The following is a 25936-nucleotide window of genomic DNA, read 5'->3' as shown; positions in this document are numbered from 1 at the left end:
TTTATTTTTGTACAGAAATGCTCAGTACAGCAGTGATGTCATCAGGACTTGGGCTGTACATAGCCCCCGAGGCACTGGGAGATTTTGTGGCAGCATTTGGCCGAAGCCAAGTGAATTGAGAGATGGGGCAGCAGAAAACTGACTTAATGTGATTTTTGAAGTGACATACTCAATGAAATCTACAGCAATGGGCTGTATTTTGTCAGAATTCTTCAGTGCACTTTAACAGAGATTTCCTGAATCTTGAAGTATGAAGTTTCCAACTGATTATTTCTCTTTAAGATGCAATGGCAGAGTAGAGCCAGCCCTAAAAGCATGTTTCTAGGCAATTTGCAATTTGCTCTTTCAGCACATATGGCAGAGCCCTGAAATGCAGGGATACTTGTGCCTGGTGTTGCTGTAAAACACTTTGCACCAGAGGAAATACCGAGTGTCAAATCAAGCCCAGCTTATACAATTGGCTGTAACACAAAAATGAGCTCTTCTCTTTGCAAACTACTGTTTGAATATGAGCTTACACAAGAGACTGTGAATGTTGCCTATTCTGCAAGGATGGGTTTTTTTTCCCCCAGAGCTGTGAAACTCTCATATTTCATCAGTGAAATCCATTGGGGCTTGACCAATGCTGGTGAGATGTACAAAGGCAATAACCACACTGTTCAAAGTGCCAGCCTGGGAAATCTTGTTACCATTTAATGCATGTAATTGGGACTCACAACTCTGCCAAATTACTTTTGAGCTCTGCAAGGGTATTTCCTAGCTTGCAGAACTCCTGTGAAACTAAATTATTTCTGGGAAGTTACGTGGTTTTTTGTTTTCTTTTCTAGATCTGGATGGGACATACCACTCTATCCCACAAATTTTTTTACAACAACAAGGGATTGACAGTAGAGCTACAAAGCAGAAACTCATGTTTGCTGTTGCTGAGCCTTAATTTTTTATATTTGCACACTATTAGTGATGAAAGTCAAGTACATCTGTGTCTAACAATATTATGTTATTTCTTTTTGAAGCTAATTGTGAAGCTGTGGATGGTAAATTGGCTTGTCTGAATCATAGCTAGTACATGTAAGGAATGATAATGCTCTATTTTATATATATAACACAATAATAGTCAATTATAATCCAGGTTTTTTGTTAGAATTCTGAAAGAGTGGCCTTTTCTGACACAACATGTCATATTAACCCAAAAGAACACTGACTTGCAGACTTTGCCAAAAGATCACTGACTTGCTCTGGACTTGTATGGAAGGGAGAGTTATGAAGATGTTTCTTAGTTAAATATCTGAGCAAGGTTTTGAGCCAGTGTCATGGCAATTAAGTGCCAGAGATACAGATTTAAATTCTTAGTTCTAGTTCTGTTTCCAATCCCAAGACCTCCAAAGTTTATGGTCCAAAGGTTATGGAGTCTGACTCATCTTTGTACAGCAGGAGAAGTTAATTGCTTAAGTGTAATACTGCAAAGTGTGGTGGCTGCTTTGCAGCAGGAAGGATTAGCAGCTGGAGTCCCTGGCTTCTAATCCTGTCTCTATGACCAAATAGGAAAATTTTTTTCAGAGCAAGGTCTCAAGTAAGAACCCTTAAACAGAAGTGGTGTTTTGTTAAAGGTGTAAGTTAGTGAGCTATAGTTTAGGTTTTACTGAGAATTGAGAGATAGCAAAGAAAAATTCAGCTGAAAACCTTCACACAAAATTCTGTGGGTGCTGAGTACTCTCTAAGGCTGTAGTTTGTCAACTTGCATCTGCAGAAGTTCAGTCCTTAGTCTTATAGTTGCAATATTCTAAAAATAAATGTTTAAATGAGATATGTTAATGGGCCTGCTGCCACCAGAGAGCTCCTGGAGCAGGTGGGGTTTGGCTGTGCCAGTTTGTCTCGACACTCAGGGATTCAGCCTGAGGACTGAGCTGGAGCAGGAGGCAGAGTTGGAGATGTTGGCTGTCACCCACAGCAAGGAATCTTGCACTTGGTACTCTCAGTTTTGCTTTGAGTGCCATTGAACAAGAGGTGGGAAGATTGCATTTAAAGTAGGCTGGATTCACAACCATAATCACTGCAAACCAATTTGAATTCTAGCAAAATCTGCTCTTGCAAAATCTTTTCTCAGTGACAAGAACTGTTCTCTGAGGTAGAACCAACCTAAGAAAGCTGTGATGGGTAAAACAGTTAATAGCCATTCTTAAATACTTTCTGCTATTTGACAGAAATAAGAAGAACCAGAAAGGTCACGAATTACTACTTTTTTAAAGTAGTGCAAGTGGAAAAGACTTGGAGAACAGCAGTTTGTGACTATACCTACCTGAAGCCTCAACCAAGCATTGAGTGCTAAATGCTCTGTGGAAAAATAGAAGGATTCTTGCCATGAATTTCTCCTGACCTTAGGTTATGACAAAGTGCAACAGCTGGGTGAAATGTAGCCTGCATGGAATTGGGAGGATAAGTTGGAAAGTAATGAGCAGATCATCCATAATAAATAAATGGATAACAAGAAATTGATATGCCTACCATATGGGAGCTGAGATGGATCAGAATAAAAAGAGCTGTGCTACTGGCTGTTCTGGTATTCAGTATAGTGAATTCCCAGCGCTCAACAATTATTTAATTTTTACATTATTTAAAGATCAAAAACTAAGGGCAAAATCACCTCCAAAGTCTGTAAGATGTGCAATTAATGCACTTCATTAATGCTCTGCTGTCTATGGGTACCAAAAGGATGAAATTCAGACTTCCTTTAAAAGTAGTAAGTTAGTAAGGACATACTTTTAACTTAAAAATTCTTGAAGGGAGATTAAAAAGTCTGGTACTATGTAAGACTTCCTGTAGGAGCTTTTTGCTACTGGCCCTTGGAAGCCAATACATCTTGACTGTGTTTTTGGTGTGGTTAAGATAAATGAGAGAAACAACTTCATATTTACAACTCCCATGGTGAAAATTCATTGCAAGCATTTGCCTCCTGCCTAATGATTGCCATTATTTTGGTCGAAAGATTTCTTTTTCCTTGTGTGTACTTTATGGAATACAGACATTTATCTCTACCTCTTAGTAATTGAGCCCCTTAGAAAATGTCTGGGTGTCCCAAAAGGATTTTTACTCACCCTTACCTCTTGGTGTGCATATGGAAGTGGTTATTGTTTGCTGTCTTACCTTCAACAACAGCACTGAAACATTAAATCTAATGTTCTTAGGCTGGAAAAGTCCTTTTGGCTCCCAGCTCTTGAGAATAAATGCCACCTTGGTTCTGGAAAGAAGCTTTAATTTTATTATGCATAAAATAATTAGAAAAAATACTCGGTATGTTTGTCTTTGCAGAATTGTTGTTCTAAGCCCTAATTAGTGCTACTCTAAATCTTGCAGGACTGTATTGAATATGAGGATTTGTTCAGAGCAAGTACAGCTGTAATTAATCTTTGCATTCCCATCAAGAAATGCTGGCACATGCTGTGAGAAACAAGGAAGGAAACTTTCAGTTCAGGCTGTCTGAGCCAGTACCCAAGTGCAGCTACAAACCACTGGAGTAATCTCTTTATCCCTTTCTAGTGTGCAGGAAAGGTCTGGGCAGAGACAAATCCAGTCCAGTGAGCAGCCATTAGCTTTGATTATGCTGTTTCATTTCATATTTCATACTCAGAAAGTTTCTAATGGACCTTAATCATTCAGGAGACTTTAAAATTGGTGACTAGTATCACCTTAGAGATTCCCAGTAACGAAAATGTATTCCAGAAATCGGAGAAGTTAGGCACATTTAAAGTTGTACCCTTTGAATGACAAAGGTTGTCTAATGAAGAGTTCCTTCTGAAATTTGGAAGCAGGAGAGAGCTCACATATTCAGTAGTGAGCATCTGCATAGGTTAAAGCCATGGTAGCACAAGGACAACTTTTGAGTTGCTACAAAAATACTTCATTATGCAGAGACATTTATGTTAATGTTTATCTGCCTGAAAACAAAGAATATTGTTTTTAGTGGAAAGGCTCCACTTGTCAGACTGGTTTCATCTATTCAGTCTCAAATATACAATTGAAAAGGAGACTTTAATATTTGTGTTCTCATGATATGGGAGTTCAAAGGTTTTGGTGTATGAAAGCTACATGCATTACTTGAAGATCCAGCAGGGACTGGCTTAGCTGTGTGAAGGAAAAGAGAGAGCTCCTGCTACTTGCTGGCTGCTGTATTAGCAGTTTTCTGACCCTGTGGTTGATTTCAGGAAATTGGGGGGGAAAAACAGGCACTGTCCAAGAGGTGACTGGTTTCATTAAGCCCTGACAGGGCTCTCTCTGCTCAGAGCAGCAGTGCTGACAGTGCACTTCAGAAAGTTCCAGTTTTACAAGTCAGCCTTTTGTACCTCATTTATATGTTCTTTGTAGTGATTCAGCTTTCCTTTGGTACTCATTCAGCTTTTTATTGGTACCAAACCTTGTGCTTTTCACCTAGAATTGGGACAGTGAGCAAGGGTGTTTTCAGTGCCTTTGAAAATGTTCTAAAAGGTTCCCTTGTGAAAAAACAGTAAGAGGTTAAGACTTGGATTTTTCAAAGGGGCCACTGAATTTAATAGGATAACGGGTAATAAATGCTTTCAGGCTTTCCTGAATATCCTAGTTTATTGTAAGCTATGTAGGATCAAGAACAAGTAACACAAACAGATGAACAAATAAGCAATACATTAAAAACTAGGTCTGATTTTACAAGGAAGTCTTACTGGCATATCTTCTGTGTTTTTATACTTAGATATTTGAAGTTGTTCTTGTCACATTGACAGTGAATGATGTTTAATGAGCCCATGTTCTTTAAAAGATGGGACCTGAAAGAAAGCTGAAAAGGAAAATGCAGGCAGGATGGTTAGGCAGCAGTAACTTGCTCAGGTGGTGATGTACCCTTGCTACCTATCCAAATCCTGACCTTTTTGCAATGACTTCTCAAAAAGATCGTAATGTCTTTAACTTTCTGTTTCTTCCCCTGCTCCTGCTGTCTCCCAAACAAGCAGGTTTGCCTTAAAACATGGGGAGTTTCATTAATTGCAAACCACTCTTGGCTTCAGCTTACCTTGGGCTGTAGCTCTGGACAGAGTAATCCCAGTGAGCAATAGGAAATGGTGGTTTGGGCAGTTCTGCTTTGCACTGTGCTCTTGCTTGTGCTGGGTGGGTTTTTTGGAAGCTGTTCTTAGAGAAGAGGCAGATGGAGCCTGGGGGTGACTGAGCACAGCTGAGGGGGTGACACTGTGCTGCTGGGGAAGGAACAAGAAATGGACATAACAAGTGGGCACGAATTGCCTTAACCTGGTGCTTGCTAAGGAGTGCTGACAGTGTCTTTATCTCACTGACCCTTCTCCCAAACAATGGTTCCTTTCCTGATGCCAGTATAAGATGCCTGTACCTCAGAGTAGTTTTTTCAGTGTTTGTGCTCAGAGCTACTGGAGTATCTGAAGTGTTCACAGACAGTTCAAATCCAGGCTCTGTTTCACAGTTATTGAGTGTAGAGGAGGAGGAGGTGAGCAGAGGAAGGGAAGAAGCAGCATTTGACTTCTGGCTTTATGTGCAGTGGTAGCTGTACAACAGGGGAGGGTTTCATAGATCAGATGACTTAAGATACATCTGAATGTGATGCTGTTTCAGGAAATACCTCAGTGCTCCAAAGCACCACAAACCAACCAGCTGATAAGCAAACACTAGTGGTGGGAGCAGAGCTGTTGAGTGCTCTTCCCAAAGGAGAAGGGTAAGGTTAGCTCAGTGTTTCTCCTTTCTCAGCTGCACTGCTGGAAAAGCTTGTCACAAAGGCAGAAGGCAGTGTGGTCCCCACCTCCTCAGTGGTTTGCAGCTACACCTAAAGCACTCTGAGGAGTAAACCTGTTTGGTTCTATTATTGACTTAGAATTTGGGGGAGGGCAGGAAAACTTCTTGGAAACACCATGCAAGATTTTCTGTTTGAGAGAGTGGAAAACATGTTGCTCTGAGAAGTAATTTATTGACACCTTTCAAATGTCTCTTCTGTATACAACACAGATTCCTGCAGTCAGACTGTGGCAGACTTGTGCTTCACTTGGCTTTTCTCCTGAATAAACTGTTGCTGTTTGTCCTTAGAAGGTCTGCTCTCCACCCTGCCCCCAAAGCTCTTAATTTGACTTGCTTTCCTTGATACTTGCTTAATTCTACTTTGGAAAACTGAGTAGAATCTCAAACTGAAAAAGCACTGGTTTATTGATGGAACTCTTTCCCATTTAATTCCACCTCTGAATTCAATTCAAGACTTTGATCCATGTGGTTTCAGCCTGGTCAGAGTACAGTAGTGAATCAGTAATGGTGTTAGATGTGGGCAGGAGACAAAAGAGCCACCTACTATATCCTCTTTTTCTGTCTTTTCTTCCAGCCCAGCACTTGCATTCCTGGTTGCAGGGAGTTCAGCTGGCCATCCACGTGGCTGGACTGCTGCCCTCTCCAGTTCAGTAGGATGTGACCGAGGCTTTAATTAGGATTTTTTTTTTTTTTAATAGGTTAGTCTGCTCAACAGCTTGGAAAAGTTTGTTAAACTGACTTCATTTTCCACTGTGGCTTGATGAATTTATATGTGTAACTGAGGCCTTAAGGACAGAAGCTGTCACCTATTTTCTAATCACAGATTTCATCTTTAGATTTGTTTTCAGACCTGAAAGAGAGAAATTCTGAAATTAAATTAGAAGTAGTCTCTGTTGCATGAAATCTTCATACTGAAGTATCAATAGAGTGAAGGTTTAAGTGCAGATTTGGATAATTCCTCCTCATCATGCCAAAACAGGCATCAGAAAGGGAGAGAAAATTTAGAATAGCTGATATGTTTTGATGTGAATAGATAAAAAACCTTGCAAGATAATGCCTATAAATATGGTCACAGAGAAAACTTGAATTGATTGTAAATGGAAACTTAAGTTTATTTCAGGTCACCAAAGGTCCTTGGTGGTTCATTCATCTGCTGGACCCAACACGCAAGGCTGTCAGTGGCACTGGAGCAGGAGAGATGGTGTTGTGGGGAGGGCAGTCACTGCTTGGGTGAAACCCTCTCACAGACCCAAAATACAGCTGGGATCTAATGAAATAAAGTGTTCTTGGCATGTGACATGAGACAACTTGATCTTGGGAATTTACAGGTGTGTGTGAAGGTCAGACTGGGTGAATACAAGTGTGGATGTAAGTGGGGGACGTGAGGTGCTGAGGAGCTGCTCGGGGCGGAGAGCAGGATGAGAATTTCCACTGACTGGGAAGGCAGGCAGGGTAACAACAGGCAGAAACTGCACCTTCAGAGCTGGTCATTCTAAGTCTCTTAGAATTAACAAATACCAAGCTTGAAAAGGTTTTTGTTTCTGGGGCAAGCGATTTTTGAGAATCAGATGTGAAGCTGCCTTGAGGAGTCCCTCAGACTTTGAAGCCTTGTGGTTGAGCCTGCCAAGCACTGAGGTAATGGGCATGGGGCACGACTTCAGAGTAATGTAAACAAGGTGGAATTTAATTTCTTTCTGCACTCTATTCTCTTGATTTTATAGGAATCAAACTGTTAAATAGCACCTGATTGCAGCTAAGACTTAGAATTTTAGCTGAGTTTTACCTAAAGCTTTCAGATACTGAGCAGGTTTCTGAGTTTTGCTAGACCATCATTTTAGTCTGCCAATCTAAAAATGTCTCGGTTGTAAACATACAGACAAAATGAGAAAATCTTAATTTAGAACAAAATTTTAAAGAAATATGAGGGATGAATGACACTTTGCAATCCTTATAGTCACCATTTAACACCAGACAAATTTCAGTATGACATGTCTGAGCTGATACTTCCCCAGAAAGTGGAGCATTAGGACACTGCAGCAAATCTTTGGTGTGTAAGTGGAGCAGGAAGCATTGTTCTGCAAGATGCTCAAGGTTATGCCTCTTGTAAGTGCATCCAAGTTGCTGAGCTTTCCAGCTGGCCACCTGCCATGGAAAAGTCCAAGCTCAACATTCTCTCATGGCTGGTGTTAGCTGCTTTTTCAGCCCACAAGATCTAAGATATTTATTTCCCATCCCTTGATCTGATAAGATCTGAAAGGGAAACTCGCTGGTAAACTTGTGATTTAGTCTTGATCAGATAGTCAGTACTGCTGACTAGATTAATTCAGGAGGTACCTTTTTTTTGTCACTGTCTGTCTAGCTCTGCAGATGTCTCCTGTAAACAAAGCAAGTTTCAGGTTTGCATTCTGACCTGCTGGGAACAAAGCATGGGCCTGGGGTCATGGAATAACGGGATTGTGCATCATTCCAGGGGATGTAAAAACATCCATTTGCTTCTAAATTCTGCCATGTTAGTTGAAAATGCCCATTTTAACATGGCAGCTGCCCACTGAGAATAAATGGGATAATTTGCTGGTGATGGGCCAGAACCTTGGATCCATCCCTCCTTCTACAGCTGGGGATTTTGTTCTAACAGTGTCAGGAGTGGAGTTCCAGTTGCCTTTGGGACATTGAGCTGTCTGTGCCCAGAATGAGAAGCTGAGCCTGGCGTGCACTCACTGGAGAACCTCCGGTGTGGGAGATGAAAGGGCTCTGGCAGCACTTGCAGACAATGAATTCCCTTGGACAGTTGGCAGGGAAACAGGAAGGAATCCTTCCATGGGATGCTTAGGGAGTAGGTCTGGCATCCACTCGTGCCAGGACTGAGCTGGGCTTGCTGCTGATGTTGGATGCAGTTGTTGGACTATTTTTGTTGTTTAAACATAACTGTGATTCTTCATTCCTCATGAATTTAATCTATATCCCCTTGCATCCACTCCTTGACTCTTGCTAGCTGCTGGTCAGTGAAGAGTAGGACATGCTGAATCCCTGTGGCTGATGTGCAGGTCTGTCTGGTTAAGGATTTTTCTAGATTTATTTTTGTTAAAGCTAACATTTAGTGTGTTTGTGTTACACTTTGTGTTTTGTTTGTGGCCGGTACTGTTTTCTCTGCTGTTTGCACCTGTTTTTCTTCCAGCTACTGCAAATCTGTGAAGCAGAAACAGCAATGATTAAGACAGTAAGTATGAGTAAAATAAAAATTACAGGGAATTTTTGGTAAGGTTTCTTGAAGCTTTTAGTGTAGGATGGAGCCTGCCTTAGTCTATTAACAGAAAATTCCTTTCTTCCTGGAGGCACTGCTGCTGGTGTGCATATTTGAGACAAATGGACAGAATTGTTAACCTAATCCAAAAGCAATTTATCTCCGCTACATCCTGTTGATGTAGAAATACCTAGAATTTCAGGAAAAAATGTAACTTTGGTTTTCCCTTGCAGCACTTGGGAGAGAGAATTGCTGTATTTGATTGCTGGAGAAAGCTAACACATGTTAAGAGTTGCCCTTCAGCACAAGAACCCTGCTCCTGTATGAGTGTTTCTTAGCTGCAAGGCTGGAATTTCAGTCACAGGATTCCACAAATCTTAGTATTGATGTGGAAGCTTTGATTAGCCTGAAGTTTTTCTGGGGAATTAAATAAATATTTATCACCTATTTTTATCCATATGCTGCAAAATAGGCCATATGTTATGTAGGAGGAGTTAATTAATATAAACCCACCTTGACGTGTACAAACAAATTTTTCCATTGCCTGTCTGGACTGAGCTGACAAATAATGAATTTTTAAAATATTTTCAGACTTTAACATCTGATACCTCCCATGTGTGAATAGGCAAGAGAAAGGAGAGGTAATTTTTAGAAGTTTGGAACCATATGGTACTTTTTTTGTAGTTGGTATGTTTGTAGGGTCCAGATAGCAGCAACTTGGATAAGCACTGGAGCTGCTGGATGGGAGCCAGGAGCTCAGTCTGTTGTTAAGGAGGAAGTTAAATAACACTGGAGAGATTTGATAGCTGGAATTCTGTACAGCTTAAATAAGGAGAAGTGGTTGGTCTCTGCATTGGAGCTGGTGATTGAATGAAAAATTAATGTTTGTCCTGTGTCAATAAATTTCGATGCCCAGACAGGATGTAGAATATCTGTAGAACAGAATTGCAGTGTCCAATGGGCATCAGCATTTCAGGGCAATTTAGGTTACTTCAGCATCCTCTGGGGGAATTCTTAACAAGCACAGACTTGCTCACCTCCTTGGAAAATAATACTGAATTCATCAGCTGTCAGAGAGGAGAGAACACATTTCTGGCTGCAGTAAATCCATGCCCTGTTAGCAGTGAGGCTGAATAGAAGTGCACATTTAGAACTAATCTCTTGAAGGAGCCTGTGAGCTTGGGGAGGGGAAGTTTGTTTGTTTGTAGTTGTCCCTCAGGAGGATTTTAGCCCTTGGACAGAAGCAGGGTGCAGAGCCTGAGCCTGCTCACTCCCAAAGGAGGTGTTGTGGTGACAGAGTGTCACTTGTGTCCAGTACCTCTCACTAAGGAGAGCATTTTCTGTATCACTTCTGTATCACTTCTTGGTGATGGTGATTTTTTTGGTTCTAATTTCAGTACCCAAAAACTTGGCTGATCTAACTCCCAAACATTTTCAAATACTGGTCTCCTGATTATTTTGTAACCTTGCTCTTCCCATGGCTCTCTTGCTTTTATAGAAAATCTGAAGTGGTGACATTCAGACCCCTTACAGTCAAGAGGTGATTGACATCCCAGGAAACTTGGAAAAGAGGAGATCTTAGGGTTTGCAAGCAAATATTTTGGTTGCAAATTGGCTTTTTGTCTGTACATGTGTCAAGCAGCCCTCATGGAATGGTCCCTTAAATAAAGGCCAGCTTTGGATGAAATTGTATCAGTGCTTTAAGTCCATCCCATTTATGTATCCAAGATCTCAGAGCTGGGAGATTCCCAAATGTCTTTCTAGGGTCTCCTGGATTTCCTCTGTGTTTCTCAGCCCTGCTGCTGAATGTTTTACAGCTCCTGAGCAGAGGGTGGGTGACCAGCACTGGCATTTTATCTGGATCAGTGTTGTCCCTCCTTGCAGATTCAGCTGCAGTTTGTGGCAGGTATTTGCAGTATCTGTTTCTCTGGGTGTTTCTCTGTAGTATGGGAATTCTGTTGGATGTGTATTAGATGCTTCCTTGAAGTACAGCATTTCCTTCCTCTGTGGTTTAATCCATCATCTGAAAGAAGCTAAGACTGACAGGTCTACCTTAAATTGTGCACTCTAAATTTAGCAGCCAGAGACAGAATGATCAGGAAGGGCTAAATTAATATTATGTCAAAAAGGCCTTGGGACAAGGAAAGGAAAAAAGCCCATTTGGAACAGAGGGTCCCCTTTCAAGTCTTTTAGTTCAGAGCAGAATTTAGAGGAACTGTTTTTCAGCAGGAAAAGTTTGAAATGAGCCAGTATTTTAGGGAACTAGACAGTGGGATGTTTCACTGTCCTTTATGATCTGACCATGGCTTGCTCTGAATAACTGAGGGTTACAGTGACAGGTTGAGAAATTCTGGCCTTCCAGAACATGTGTACTGAGTTTCTGAGGGTATTTTAAAGTAGTCTGCATACGATTGCTGTGCATTTATTTTCATGCAATAAATACTGCTTGGGAACTGTGCCCAAAATGAGGCTATCAATGGCAAAGGAAGCGATGCCAGATTAGCTATAATATTTCTGTGTGGAGATTTCCTATGTGCTCTGAATGTAGCCTGAAGGGACAGGGATGTTGAATTCAATCAGTTATTTTCATGGTGACTTATTTGGAACTCATGTTAAGATGGCATTCACGTAGTACGAAGTATGTAGATTAAAAATTTCTTTATTTCATGGCTTTTACCCCTTGAGAATGCTGTGGTCAAAATAATCTAGCATATAAAAAGAGTTTTAGAGAACTATTTCAGGAAGCAGGAGTATATGTTTACATTTCAACTTTCCTCCCTTTCTCCTCCACCAGTCAGTTTTTAAACAAATTGTACAACTATTTTCTCTGGCTTCACCCAACTTTATACTGCAGATAGGCCAGTTTAAAAGAATAACAATTTTTTTTTTTTTAAATAATCCAATAGCGATACTGCATTGTGGGCTCATTGGAGGCCTTCTGTTTGTGTTTCTTGATTCCCCCAGTTCCCAGATGTGCAGTGACTCATCCTCCTGAACAATGGGAACAGCATCTCTTACTCCTTCTCTTGGTCCCAGTTGGCAGAACTGTTACTCAGAGGATCTGGACTGCGGCGGGAGGAGAGATCAGCAGTGACAGAATGAGTCAGCCGAGTTTTGTGGTCACTCTTGTGTGGGGAGCAAGGAGTGGAACACGGATGGTCACTGCTGTACTCTGGGGCACCAAAAAAGGACCATCTGAGCTACAGAAAATTCATAACTCAGAGGTCACTGTTCCCTCCCCCACAGCTGTCCTGTAAAACACGGGGTGAGGGTGCAGGAGGCACCACTGAAACATCTTGATTTATTATCAAGGAGGATGAAAATCCATAAAGATAGAGTACTGGTTTCTAACTTTACAATGTGAAATGTACTAATAGAACACTAGTTAAAAATAAAATAAAATAGATAAGAAATATCAGTGCATAAATGCTTTACTGGCAGACTCTGTGGGACTGTTGCAGAACAAGTCTTCCTATCTCAGTATTGTGCTGGTTGAAATTAAGTAGTCTTTCATATTTTAAGAGCATCATTTATGAATATTGTTAGAATATTTTTAAAGGAAATAGGGTACTGATAGGACAGTGAAAGATGTGAGTCTTTTTAAATCCGAAATGCAAAAGCTCAACAACCTTATATGAACGTCATTGATCTGAGGAAGTTTCTGGAGCTGCCAGTTTTTCTTGCAACATCAGCCTGTAAAAGATCTGATCTGGATCACTTTTGTTTGTTTTTTGAATGAACACACCATGATGTGATTATATTTAGGTAGTTACACGTAGTATAAATACACAGAGGGTATAAATATACATATATTATAAATAACTTCAGCTTTCATTTCTACTTTGCAAGCGTAGCTAAAAATAGATCGTGATGTTAAAATAACCTTTTTTTTCCAGTAGAACCACTAAAATACTGAAATTGTAGTCATCAATCTGCTTAAAGATATTTTTGGTATCTGATGAATCAATTGCAAATATTTGCTGACACTTTTATAGGAAGTCACGGTCATGGACCTGAAATAACTGGCTAAGATCTGGAGGAGGAAAGCACTTGAAGTGCTAAGCCAGATTTGAATGGAGCTTAATGGCCAAATGGATATTGGAGAAGCACTAAATATCTGCACTGGAAAAGCCAAACCAGCTTCTTCATGGCCAGTGTCTCGAAGAGAAAGAAAAAATAATTCAATATGAAAGGGGCAACTGATACTTTATTTTGATAATTATTTGCTTTGAATGGAAAATCCACTTTGATTTAGAAACTGTGTGTATATTTTTATCTGCATGCATTTATATATATAAGCATTTGTTAGTATGCATGTCTAATACCCAAAGCATCAGACAGCTTTGCATAAATAACAATTTATTAGTGGAATTCAAAAATCCATTGAAGTGCAGCTTGATATAAAACTCAATAAATTTGACTTTTAGATCTAATTCATATTGCTGTCTATTTTGTCTGAATGACTAGGAAAAATGAATATAGAAAGGAATGTTCAGTTAGCATAATTGTTCTAATTAAAAGCACTAATTACAAATAGTTGTGAAACCTGGAGTTTCCATATTTTCCTCATTTAATACGCTACGTGTTACTCATCAGGTCAGTTAATGCCCAGTGCATGCGTGTGCTGCTGGCTGGAGGAACTGAATGTGCTTCCCAGAACATCCCAGTTTGCTGTAAATCTGACTAAGATGTAGAATAAGGTTATTCCAGAAGCCTTTGGAGTCTGCACTTCCACAGAACTTAATACAGGAATCATTTATCAGGGAATTTCTAAAGCAGGAGGGTTTGAATGTGTGTGCTGGGCTTGGGGTTATTATTCTGGAAGGGTTTTGATGGGTGTTTTTCCTCCCTTCGTGTTTGTGTGCTTTAATGTTTTGAGGGTTTTTAAACTTCAAACTTCAAACCCTCTGGAGCTTGTTGAGGATTTGTTGTTTTGGCTGGAAACAGATATTTTGACTTAAGTGCTGGATGCCTTTGGATTCTGGGCTAGAAGAGCATATTCAGATTTTTTCAGATCTGTCAGACCATGCATATGGTGCTCACACCTGTTCCAGCCACCTGATTCTGTTACCCAGCTCTCCCAGTGTTTTGCCATTGCTGCTTAAAAATTATTATACAAATACAAATTACAGGGCTTAATTGCAACATTAATAAGAGCTGGGTAAGAATCTAGAGAAGTCTGTTTTCCCTAAATCACTGCAGAAATGAACATGTATTTTTTTCCATTAATCAGTTTATTTTCATGCCTCCCTATCAGTGTGCAGAATGTCAGAGTGATGGATGTGTGGGGTGGGAATTAGGGGAGGCAGAAGCTGTAAATCAGGTGATCCTTCCTGCCTGTGTGTCCCTGCATTTCACAGGCACACGGCTGTTCCCTGCTCCAGCGTGGGAGGCTGGATGGACAGGCAGACACTCTTAAAGCAAATAGCTAGAAAGTTGAAAGAATTTCTGTCAGAGATGGCCCTTTTGCAGTATTTTTGCACATCTGAAGGGACTGTGTGGGATGGAGCACAACAGATAGAGAAGGGGTTTTTTGTAGCTTCAGTGATCTTTTCTTTCTGGGCTCTCCCATCTCCTGAACATGACTAATGCTGTACAGGAAGCCCTTTTCTCTTATTCATGCAGTCTGTGATATCTCTTCTGATCCACAGAGTGCCAAAAAATACAGGAAATTACTTTCACCTTATGAAAATTCATGATTGTAAGGAAGCTCTTAGAGCAATTGTTCTTTGGAAACATTCCCTCTCCCCCACCCCACCCCCCCAAAAAATAAGTGGTTTTTTTTCTGCTAGCAATCCATTGCAAATCTTTTGTTGATACATGGTAGTCTTTTGCAAATCCCTGTGTTCTCTCTTCTTTATGAAAAAACACTTCCAGTTTTAAATGTTAGGAAATAATAAGCTCCAGCTCCTTTTGTGTGTGCCTTGTGCTGGGAGCGTGTACTTGTCCAACACTGAATCCTCTGATCTCCAGTCTGATTCCTCACAATGAACTGTTGTATTCATCTGTTTAGAGTTGTACTGGGGGCAGTAATTCTGTTCTGCTGTCTCAGGCCTATGGTGTAGAGGAGGATGTGTGGTTTTAGAGTTTATATTGCAGCTGGAGTCCAGGGTAGAGCTTGGAGAAAGTTCCTTTCTGATCTGGTGACTCGATGAGGGCACCTACTGTCATTTGATCATGGCTGACAGCCCTGCTCTGTGATAAAGAATGGGTTTTCCTGCCTAAAATCACTGAAAGGCAGCAGGATTGTCCATTTTATCATTCTCATGACATGGCTACAGATGCAAGACACATCCTGAACAATAAAGAAGACTTAGTGAATTACTTCTTGGTAAGGACTTCTTGCAGGACAGTTTCACTCCAGAGTAGGCTGCATCTGTGTGGAAACAGTTTTGTTACTTCTTGAAAAGTTGTGCAGGGCTTCTTGTCCCCACTTAATGCAAAGGGGCCCTTGATTTGAGTGGGACACACAAACGAGCTTGTTTGATAAAAGAACAAGTCTTCTTACACAAGAGTAAATTTTCACGCAAGAATGAACTTGCCCTGTAAACATTCCTATTTTTGTCTTAATATAACTACTAAAGGACATTGTACAAGATGAGCAAATCTATTATTAAAAGTCTTGAGCCCAGAAGGGAAGCTATCTGTAGAAGAGCAAGTCCTTGAAAATGTTCCTTTTTTTGTTTGTTTGTGACAAGCAAGTCTAGCTTAAATCATCATAAATTGTGGGGTACTTAAATCTTCCACTTTTCTAAAGATATGCCAGCCAGTCTAGGATATGCTTTTGTTCACTGTTATGAATTTTAAATAAAATACAGTGGGTTCTTATAAATGTGTTTCATTTTTTCCTCCCACTCACTGTCAGTTAACTGCACTTATCTTACAAGGGGAAAAAAGCCAAATTCTTTCAGTCAAAGAACTGACTCTAATAACACTTCTCTTTTATGGTAGAGATTTACTAGATATACACCTGAGCATTTGTTCAAGTCTCTTCTCAACTTTGATTTGTCCAGACCTGGTGATATTGCCCTGTTAGACCTCAGTGCATGTTGGGAAGAAGGCCTTGGTTCTGTTGGATTTGCTGTCCTAGAAAGCAGCTCAGTTCCCATGTCTTTCCTTTTCCACAGGGTGAATCGGTGAAATACTTCCTGGATAACCTGGATCGGATCGGTCAGCTGGTAAGAAACCTTCTCCTTCTGAACCACAAGAGACAAGGAAAGCCTGAGTGTGCTGTGATTAATGGGGTTTGGTTGGGTTTTTTTGGTTGGTTTATTAAATAATAATGCATTAAGTAATTTCAGGGTTCTTTCTCAGTAAACTCCAGCTTTCTGAAACTGAAGCTTAGCATTTGTTTAATCTTTTTTGACAGACAACAAATGGAAATTGTATTTGTGCACATATTTTACCAGCTCTTCTGTGCAGCCTCTGGATCTCATTTGCTTTTCCTGTTGTTCTGATGGCTGATGCTACTTAGTATAGCAGAATGAAACCTTAGCAAAATAAAAACCACTTGTAGGATTCAAAATCTGTAATGAAAGTATTTGTCAGGAGACTTGGAGGAGAAAGAAGGGAGAAGATTTTCCTAAACTGTAACAGTGATAAGGTTCTGAAGAACAAATTTTTCTACAGTGATAGATTGGGCCACAGCTTGTGGTAGACTCTGTTGCTGTACTTGCTGGTCATAGAGTGGGAACCTGGAAGAAGAATTTCCACTAAAGCTTTCAAGATGGTCCTTGCAAGAGTAATGAACTGTGGAGAGGCTAGATTTAAAAAAAAAAAAACCTTTCAGTGATGATTTGATTTGCTTTATTGTGGCAGTAACACTGTAGCTAAGAATTTCTTAATGAAAAACTGCACTTAAACCTGAAAAAAAGGCCTGAAGGATGAAAGTGTGAAGGAGTGAATTAGTCCTTTATTTTTGCTCTCATATGTCTCAGGATCTTCTGTAGCTGTTTACCAAAGTGTTGAGCTAAACAGTCAACAGGCCAGTGTTTTAAAGTTGAGTATTCATTCTTCATTTGATAAATCACCAGCTCCTGGTGATTTTACCTTCAGTATTCAGGCATTAGCCAGAATTTTTGAAGGACTTTTTCTGACACTTCTTTCCTTTCTTTTGCAGAGCTATTTCCCCAGCAAACAAGATATTTTGCTGGCCAGAAAAGCCACGAAGGGGATAGTAGAGCATGATTTCATCATTAAAAAAATTCCTTTCAAGATGGTGGATGTAGGGGGACAGAGATCTCAGCGTCAAAAATGGTTCCAGTGCTTTGATGGAATAACTTCAATTTTGTTCATGGTCTCTTCCAGTGAATATGACCAGGTCCTCATGGAAGACAGGCGCACAAACAGACTCGTGGAGTCCATGAATATCTTTGAGACAATAGTCAATAACAAGCTTTTCTTTAACGTTTCCATTATCCTATTCCTCAACAAGATGGATCTTCTCGTGGAGAAGGTAAAGACTGTCAGCATTAAGAAGTATTTCTCGGACTTCAAGGGCGACCCTCACCGGCTGGAGGACGTGCAGCGTTACCTGGTGCAGTGCTTCGACAGGAAGAGGCGGAACCGCAGCAAGCCCCTCTTCCACCACTTCACCACGGCCATCGACACAGAGAACATCCGCTTCGTGTTCCACGCTGTCAAGGACACCATCCTGCAGGAGAACCTCAAGGATATCATGCTGCAGTGAAGGAGAGCAGCCCCTGCTCTGTTGAAATTTCGCTGGAGGGTTCGATCGAAGTTTTTATCCTTTCTTTATGGCCCTTGCATGCGGCGTAGGACCCATGCAAATTCCTTGGCTCAGGAATGCTGTACACTAGCCAGTCCAAACAGAGGAGCTATAGGCCGGAGGAGTCATGTTGATGTTAGCTACTGAATCATTTGGACTAAAACACTACTGAAACCTGGCCGTGGTAGGTTCTGTACCGAGTTTGGAACGCTGCATGACACAGCCACAGTCTGCCTTCTTCGAGAACAGAAATCTCTGACAAACCATGGATGGAAGACACGTTTCGAATGAATGCGCTCATTTTTCAGAGACACTAATTTTACAAACTGCCTTTTTTTTTTTGTAGTTTGGAGGTGCTGAATCGATCAAACTAATCTAAACATGATGAGATTGGCAGCTGTATTGGAGAATGTTAATGGAAGTTCCATTCTTAACCCTTAGGAATATAACCAGGTCTTGCGCGTGTTCAGCTTTGCCGAAGGTCTAGAATCCACCTTCCAGGGTGGATGCACAGCTCTTGTCTAAAGGTTTTGCATGAGTCTCCTGAGGCAGAAGTCTAAAACTGTGTAAGGAAACTCATGTTGGAGTAAATGGGATGGGGACTTAAGGCCTTGCTGATATGGAGAAGGGTTTATTTTGCACTATGCGTGGAGGGTGTTACGTCATGGGAAAACTGATTTCCTTGGTGCAGCAGCCTGTGCTGGCGCACCCAGCCGTATCCCTGCACAGTGGGTGCTCGAAGGAGATGTGCTCCATGGCCAGCCAGCACTGTCCTCACACCCACAGTGGGCAGCATTTGTGAAGGTTCAGTATCTCTCGTGACAGGGCTTCATCTGTACTCAAAAGTTTAGAAGCTGACTAAACTCTAAGCAAAGGTTTTGGTAGCACAGCAGCTGCTTGATTAGTTCCCAACAGCTGACCTTGTAGGAAGACTGAACACCCTGGAGATCCCAGCTTTCCAGCTGCACTGATGTATTTGGACAGCAAGACCTTGCTGTAAAATTAGCCTTTAATCCGTGTCTTAATGGGATCTTTAGCCTATAGTGTTGCACGTGGAACTCAGAGCACAGTCGAGTTTGGAGTAGCCCCTTTTGGGCAGTGGTTTGGGTGTAAAATGGCAAGAGGCTGTGAGTAATTTGGATGTAAACTCCAAGTTTCCTTGTGCTCTCAATCTCTGCCAGGTGCCTTTTCTGTGTACAGACATTGACTCTTTTCTACTGCAGCGGGGTAATGGACAAACCTAAGATATTGTAGTGCTATCCTTTAGGTAACTCAAACATAGTTTACTGTGCAATTTTTGTCATAGTTTTTATCCAAGAATAAAACCTGAAGGGCTGTTTGTACCCATAAAAAGTCAGCAGATTCCCTGGAGTTCTTATCCCCTTTGAGCCTGTAATGGCATGTCAAAACAAGCAAAGTTTTACTTCAGCTGGTAATCCCATGGGAAATGTGGTCAAAGAAAAGTCCTGTTCCGTTGTCCTTTCATGTTAATTTGGATAAAATCTGGAATCTTTCTTCCCCTCTGAAGCTTGCAGATGTTCATATCAGTATTTTTGTGTAGTTTCCTGATGTAGCAGCCTCCTGGCTTTCTTTGTGCAGGCTCCAGAGTGGAAAAGCTGTGGCTCTTTCAGTGCCTGTAACGGGCACAGAATCGAGGTAAGAAGCAACGGAGAAGTCGCAGATGGGAAAATCTGACTTAAATTTGAGCAAACTTAAACAGGAATTAGCATCCTTGTAACAAGTCTTATTTTGCCAGGACCAACTCTGTCTTTTAAATATTTATTAATTTTTAGCCTTGAAGGGGAAGAATGTTATGTGACTAATATTCAGATGAGGGAAAAACCTTAAGATTATTACATTTGAAAAGGATAATATTTCACCACGGCGTGATGCAAACAAGTTTACTCATCACATAAGGTTGGTTTCTCTGAGCCCATTTGTTTGGCTGAAGACTAAGGCTGCTTTCAAAGCTTTCAGATGTTTTCTGAGTTCTTGGTAGTGGTTTTCACTTCACACAAGACACTGGGAAAGAGGAGGTAGTTGTGGGCTCACCTGACTTCTAGGTTGACTTGACTTTAGTTCATAGTTTGCTGTGAGCTTTATTCTTTCACTGAATTTTCCAGATGAGTTAATGTTATGCTTGTTTTCTCAAATTAGTTCAACATTCCCTTTCAACTGTATTTTTTTCTCAAGAATTACCTCAGTTTGGTGGCTGAATCTACTGTAGTTTTACCTGGGAACCATAGAGCGGAATTTCCTGTTCTGTTTTTCTCTTGACACTCATCCATGGTTTTGTATCCTTAGTCACCTTACGGATTTACCCTCAACAGAGCTAATGATGCAACTTAAAATATAAGTAACTTAAAATCTGCACCTGGAAAAGAAAACAGCATGAGAGATGTCACACTGAGCTCTCAAGCTCCTTTTTTTTTTGTATGATATGGCAGTTTTGCACACTAAGTCAGTTTTAGGGAACCAGTTTGCCCACCTTGGGCCTATTATTGCCTTTCTTGTTTTAATTGATGAAACAGGCCTGAGTTTAGGGCTGCAGGTGGAAAACAGTGGTTTGGCTCTGTGGGCTCTGAGTTCTGTCAGGTTTGGATAGTGATGGATCACACCAGGAACCCCTGGTGTATTCTCCAGAGAGTTCCCAGGTCAGGAAACTGTCCTTGCAAAAGTCAGGCACTTCCCAAGTGTGCAGAGGAGCTGTCTGTGAGTAAAAAGGACGTGGGGGACTTTTTTAAGTGTCAGTTTTCTCTGCAAAATAACTCTTCTTGCCACAACTGAGGGGACTTGGGTTTGTTTTTTTTCAAGGTAAGTAGTAGTATAATAAAGCCAGAAAATCATGTTGTGGTAAATCAGTGAATTATTAAAGCAGACCTTAGGTAGGTGAGGTTGTTCACCCATCTTGGGACAGGCCTGGCTGGTTGCTTAGTCCTTTCACCAGAAACAAATAGAAAACTTTATTTTAAGTGACATCCTGGAGAACTTTGCAGGTAAACACAGCTGGAGAGAACATCTTTTTTTGTTAGTTTTATAGGCTTATTGTTCATTTGGCTGGTCAGGAAATGGGTCACAGGCAGGATGATCATCAGATGGAGACCTTGAATGAGTACTTTTTTTTTTTTTAAGGAAAAAAGCAGCTTTTTGCTGTCCCTCCTCTGACAGCCGGGGTCAGTGACAGAGTGCTGCAGAGGGGTTGTCTCTGCTGAGGACAAAGAGAGGAAACTCTTGCAGCCTGTGCTTGGGGCAGAGACTTACGTAATTCTGGAGCTGAAGTAGAAAAACTAAATGGGAGTCATTTATCCAGCACTACTTTGTGTTTGTTGTCCTCAAAACAAGTGTTAAGCTAATAGAGTGTGCCAGTACCACTCCTGCAGATTGCAGTGCTGTCAGGCTCTGAACAATCCTTAGATGCACTGCAGGGTGACTTGGTGGAGTTAGAAAGGAAGAGTGGTTTTCTGGAAGTGACATATTCAATAGGCACTTGTCACTTGGAAGGAGTGAAATAGTTCTTAATGTTGAAAATTAACTAATGGTGGTTATGGAATTGAAATTACTGGCCACCCAGTTTTACAACTCAAAGATGTTTTCAGTTTCATGCAGAGAATGGATCTTTTTTTAATTTGGCAGCCTAGATTATTTGACTTACTAACTTGATAATATATTTAATTTTTTAATTGCTGCTGTGTAAAACCTAGAACTGGGCATGTTACAAGAATGAAGCTCCTGAAGATGACCATTCCCAGACCTTCTGAGGCAGGTAAAGCTGAGCTGCAGGCAGAGTAGAGAAACTAATGGCAAATAAACCATAGAGAAATGGAGTAGGAGGAGCTCATTTGTACATGGCACTGGAGACAAATGTGTAATTCCCCTAGGACAGCTAAAGTGATATTTGGTGTGAAAAGTGGTGCATTTGGAGTGTGTCCCATCCTGTCCATGTGTTGCCCCCCCATCCCCATGGCCTCATTCCCTCTGGGAATTCACCCATCCTGGTTACTGTGATCTGCAGAGAAATGTAGAATTAAAACAGTTAAAAGAACAGATGTGGTACCACTGAAGAAACCAACAGCTTTCTTTAGTGACAGACAGCTGCCTTCCACAGAACAGTGTTGTAAAAAACAGGTCCTTTGCTGCCTTTAGATGGCTGTCTTTGTATTAACTATGTTTTAACTTATATTAACTTATGTTTTGGAGTCTTTTCTATGTGTGTACTTCCTTATTTCTGGGGGAAAATATCCTTCTGTGCATGGACCTAGAGGATTTCTCTAAAAGGCCCCTCTGATTTTCAAGCAGTGAGTTTTGACACCTGACTTAGCTTGGCTTCTGTCATCAAATTTTCAGGAGTACCTGCTGGATTGATGGATGATTTGATGTGTGCCAGCTTGAGAGACATGATATGCAACAACACCTCCACACAGTGCAGTTTGTCATGTAAACCAAACACTGATCTCATGATGAGAACTGTAAGTTTAGCAGTACCCTCTTCTCTGTGTTCTCTTTCTAGTATAAAATCACGTGGTGTAGTCAGGGGTTTAATGCTGCCAACTCTTTACCTCATACTCTGTAATCTGTAACACAAAGTGGTGGGTGGGGTGTTTCAGTAGCAACTATAAAACATCTGTGCCTGCTTTTGTAAATGAGCTTTTAACAGTTTTTTAGGGAGCATCCATTATGGATCAGGACTGGCGTGGTCTGGGCCAGACTTGGCCTGAGTTAATGCTGACTCCACACAGTTGTAGGTGAGGACTGTCTAGCCTAGTGAGGAATAATTGGTAAGGCAAGACCTAGTGCTTTTTAATAATACCTGTTTTGTAATTAGCTGGGGTGATCTCTGCTTTGTGCTGTGACGTGGGCACTTCTTTGTTTTAACACTAATCTTTTCTTACATAGATGGAAATGAGTAAAGCCAGGAGATGTGGAGCTGAAACTGCCTCTCTGCTAGCCAGGTGATGCTGCCTCTTTGATCTTGGTGGTTGGGCAGTTCAGCTCGATCCTTGGCGTTTTTATCTTTCTAATGGCATTTGGAAAGCGGTGTTGAAGTTTGTCTGTGTGTTGATATGCTTGTGTTCTTACCGGGTGGGGAGTGTGGAGGTTCTAGATTGTCAGTGCTGGTGGTTCTGTGCCTAGCTTGAGGAGCTGTCCCAGCCCAGCTCTTGGCCTGTGACTGAAGGTCATATCTTCTGTCTGGTGTGGAATTAGAGGGGGGGGGAAAAAAAAGAGCAGCACTGACTTCCAAGGTGGGCATTCTGGTAAAAAAAAAGCCAAAGTATGTTGGAGGGGAGCAGGAGAGGGGAGCTAGTTTCTAAACAGATCCCAAAAGCTGATGGTGCTTGAGGACTGTATTGAAGTGAAATGCCATCTGCACTGACCCAAAAGCTTTGAGTGACTCCAGAGAGCCATTGGCTGTGAATAAAGAGCATCAGGCCAGCAAGGCTGGCCCTGCCGTTGTAAATCTCTCTCTTCATCTGTTCACTGGGTGCTAAAGCTCAATTTTGATAAAATACATTATGCAGACCTCTGGCTAGACAGTGCATCCTACTCCTTTCTGACAGCTGCTTAAACTTTCTTCAAGATACCAGAGCATGAGAAGGTAAGAGGCTGTTTCCATTCTTTGAATAAAAATTACAACTGATGGAGAGCAACATTTTTTAATAAGTAGGACCTGAGAGAGCATCTTTTGAGGGAAGTGGCAGGTTTTGAGTAGCACAACTTCTCTGTTGTGACTTCCCCTCGATCTCTTGTGCGGGTGGTTGGGCACAAAGGAGAAAAGGGAGCAGGGGGATGTGGAGGAGAAAGGATCTGTTGGGAGCTCACGAGACTTGGGAAGGTGGTTGGTGGACTTAGGTTTGGAAATGTGTGTTCAGAGTCCCTTTTGCATTGAAGCCATTAACCCTCTGTAGGATAGGGAGTGTTCCTCCAGGTTGTGTTGTCTGGAATGTGGAATGGGCTTGAATTGATGATACACATTAAAAAATATTTCTGGAGACTCCACTGAACAACAGTGCTGGTGTTCCTCTCTATAGTGAGGAGTTGCTTTGTTTGTGGAATCAAAATATACAAAAGCAAACTAACAAAACACCAGATTATTTGTGACACGACCACACAGCTTAGGAAGCCAAGTGATGTTATCTTTTATTCTGCAATGTACTTGCTCTCTGGTGCCTATGCATTAACACACATACTATGCAATATCAGTCTTTTTTTAAACCAGTTCACTACACTGGGCAAAAAAGCCCTGAGTTTAGCCTTAATTTTCTTAACAATTCACAGGAAAGTACTTTAAGAACAGTGACAAACTAAAAGGTGGAAAATGCATAAAGTAAAAGCACAGTCCCAGACTGCTCACATAAGTGTCTTTCTAGCACCAAAACAGCATCCGTGATAGAAGCAGCTACTTGCTGTAATAGTTTCAACTTATGAAAACTGTGTACTAGATAAAATTATATTGTGATGTGTAAAAAGTGTATTTTATAGCTTTGGTGACTTAGTTTACTGTTTTGTATATATGAATTTTATAAATCTATTAAAACTTGACTTGTTATACTGTTCTTTATGGGTTTCATCTTTCAGCGAGTGTCCAAAGTGACATTTTTTCTTTATTAAATTTTTTTCTGTGAGAGAGTTGCTTTTTGGACAAACAGCAGCATGGACTGTATGGAAGTGCAGCTGTCATGCCATGACATCTCAGTCTGTAACCTCTTGGTATCTCCCACTCCTCCAGTCCTGGTTGAATCGTTCTTCCTGGTGTGTCCAGGAGCTCAGGCTGGTGACACATTAACCTGTGTGAAACTTGGAACTCGTTCATCTGTGGCATTCCCAGGGCTGGCTGGGGCATTAGCACTGATTGGAAGTGGGAGGGGAGGCACAGCTGGATTTTGCTTGTGTATTCTGAGCTCAGCAAGAGAAGATGATTGGGCCTGTTGAGATAGGAGCACCTGTTGGAGATTCCTCAGCTCTGTGTAGGATCTGATAATAAATAGCCATGGGGACTGTGCCTGCTGCTTTCCTGGGGCCAGGCCCCTGTCTGGGGAGCACAGCACAACCTTTGCAGGGTCACTGGTGTCCCTGTCACACAGCACAACCTTTGCAGGGTCACTGGTGTCCCTGTCACACAGCACAACCTTTGCAGGGTCACTGGTGTCCCTGTCACACAGCACAACCTTTGCAGGGTCACCAGTGTCCCTGTCACACAGCACAACCTGTGCTGCCAGAACTCGGGCTCCAGTCCTTGGGAATGCTGTTAACCTTTCCTCACATTCCCTCACTTCAAAAGGTCACATCTGGCAGATTTTTGTGGCAAGTCTTGATTGTTTCTTGTATAAACTATCAGTGCCAAGTCAATTCCACTGGCAGTGCACAACTTGAAACATTTCATGGAGCATTTTTGGTCCTTTCTATAACAGTTGGAAATGCAGCACTTCAGCTGCACCAAGTCTTTGGGAATGGCTGACTGTGCCTGGAGCTGCTGGGCACTTTCAGGTGAGATGTGCTGCCAGTGTTCAGCATCTCTGCTGAGCAGCAGTTGCACATGCAGTATGCTCTAGTAGAGGTGCCCAGGTGTGATCACTCTAACCTGGAAAGCTCTCAGCAGCAGCTCCAGGGGATCTCTTTGGTGAGCTCTGTGGAGCAAAGGGGCCCTTTTGGGGCCTGGGTGTTCCTGTGAGATGCCCCTTTCCTAACTCAGCTGTGCAGATGTTGCTCTGTAAGAGCAGAGCTGCAGCAGTTGGTTCTGCAGGTGGGTTTGTCTGTTCAGTGCCAGTGAGTGCTTGTGCCCCAGGGAGAGCCTAAACTCCACATATTAGCTTGGAATTACCTTCCCAGGAGCAGCACAACTCCCTTTTCAGAACCAGAATATCTCTTCTGCAATTTCAGTAATCCAACACTGAAGATAAAAAGGAGAACATGTCTGTTTCCCCAGGGAGAGGCTGCTCTAAAATGCAAAGTATAGCTTGTATTTTTGCTCAAGTGTACAAGGTGTAAGGTTTGGGGTGGTTATAGTAATATTAAAGTATTTGTTAGAACTCTTTGAGGACAGAAATTAAATAAGTCCTTGTGGTTTCTAGCTCCAGCCTGGTATCTCATTATCCTTACAGACCTGGGAGGAAGTTTACTCAGCTACTAATCCCAAATTTCTTGCCACTCTTCCCAGGACTGACTGGCATCTTGGGAAACTACGTGGTGTT

At 41.5% G+C, this 25936-nt stretch overlaps 1 protein-coding gene across 1 annotated transcript in view; it reads left to right on the top strand.

The window, feature by feature from the left end:
- GNA12 (G protein subunit alpha 12) overlaps positions 1-24301 on the top strand; it is a 41144-nt gene extending 16843 nt beyond the window's left edge. The window contains exons 3-4 of the mRNA XM_023936823.2: positions 16150-16200; positions 17142-24301. Of these exons, the coding sequence (XP_023792591.2) occupies positions 16150-16200; positions 17142-17711 (621 nt within the window). The 3' untranslated portion in view covers positions 17712-24301. The remainder of the gene's footprint in view (positions 1-16149; positions 16201-17141) is intronic.
- The last annotated feature ends 1635 nt before the right edge of the window (positions 24302-25936 follow it).

Source organism: Cyanistes caeruleus, chromosome 17, assembly GCF_971803275.1.
Source record: "Cyanistes caeruleus chromosome 17, bCyaCae1.hap1.1, whole genome shotgun sequence".
NCBI lineage: Eukaryota > Metazoa > Chordata > Aves > Passeriformes > Paridae > Cyanistes > Cyanistes caeruleus.
This window is presented reverse-complemented; position numbering and strand designations above follow the sequence as displayed.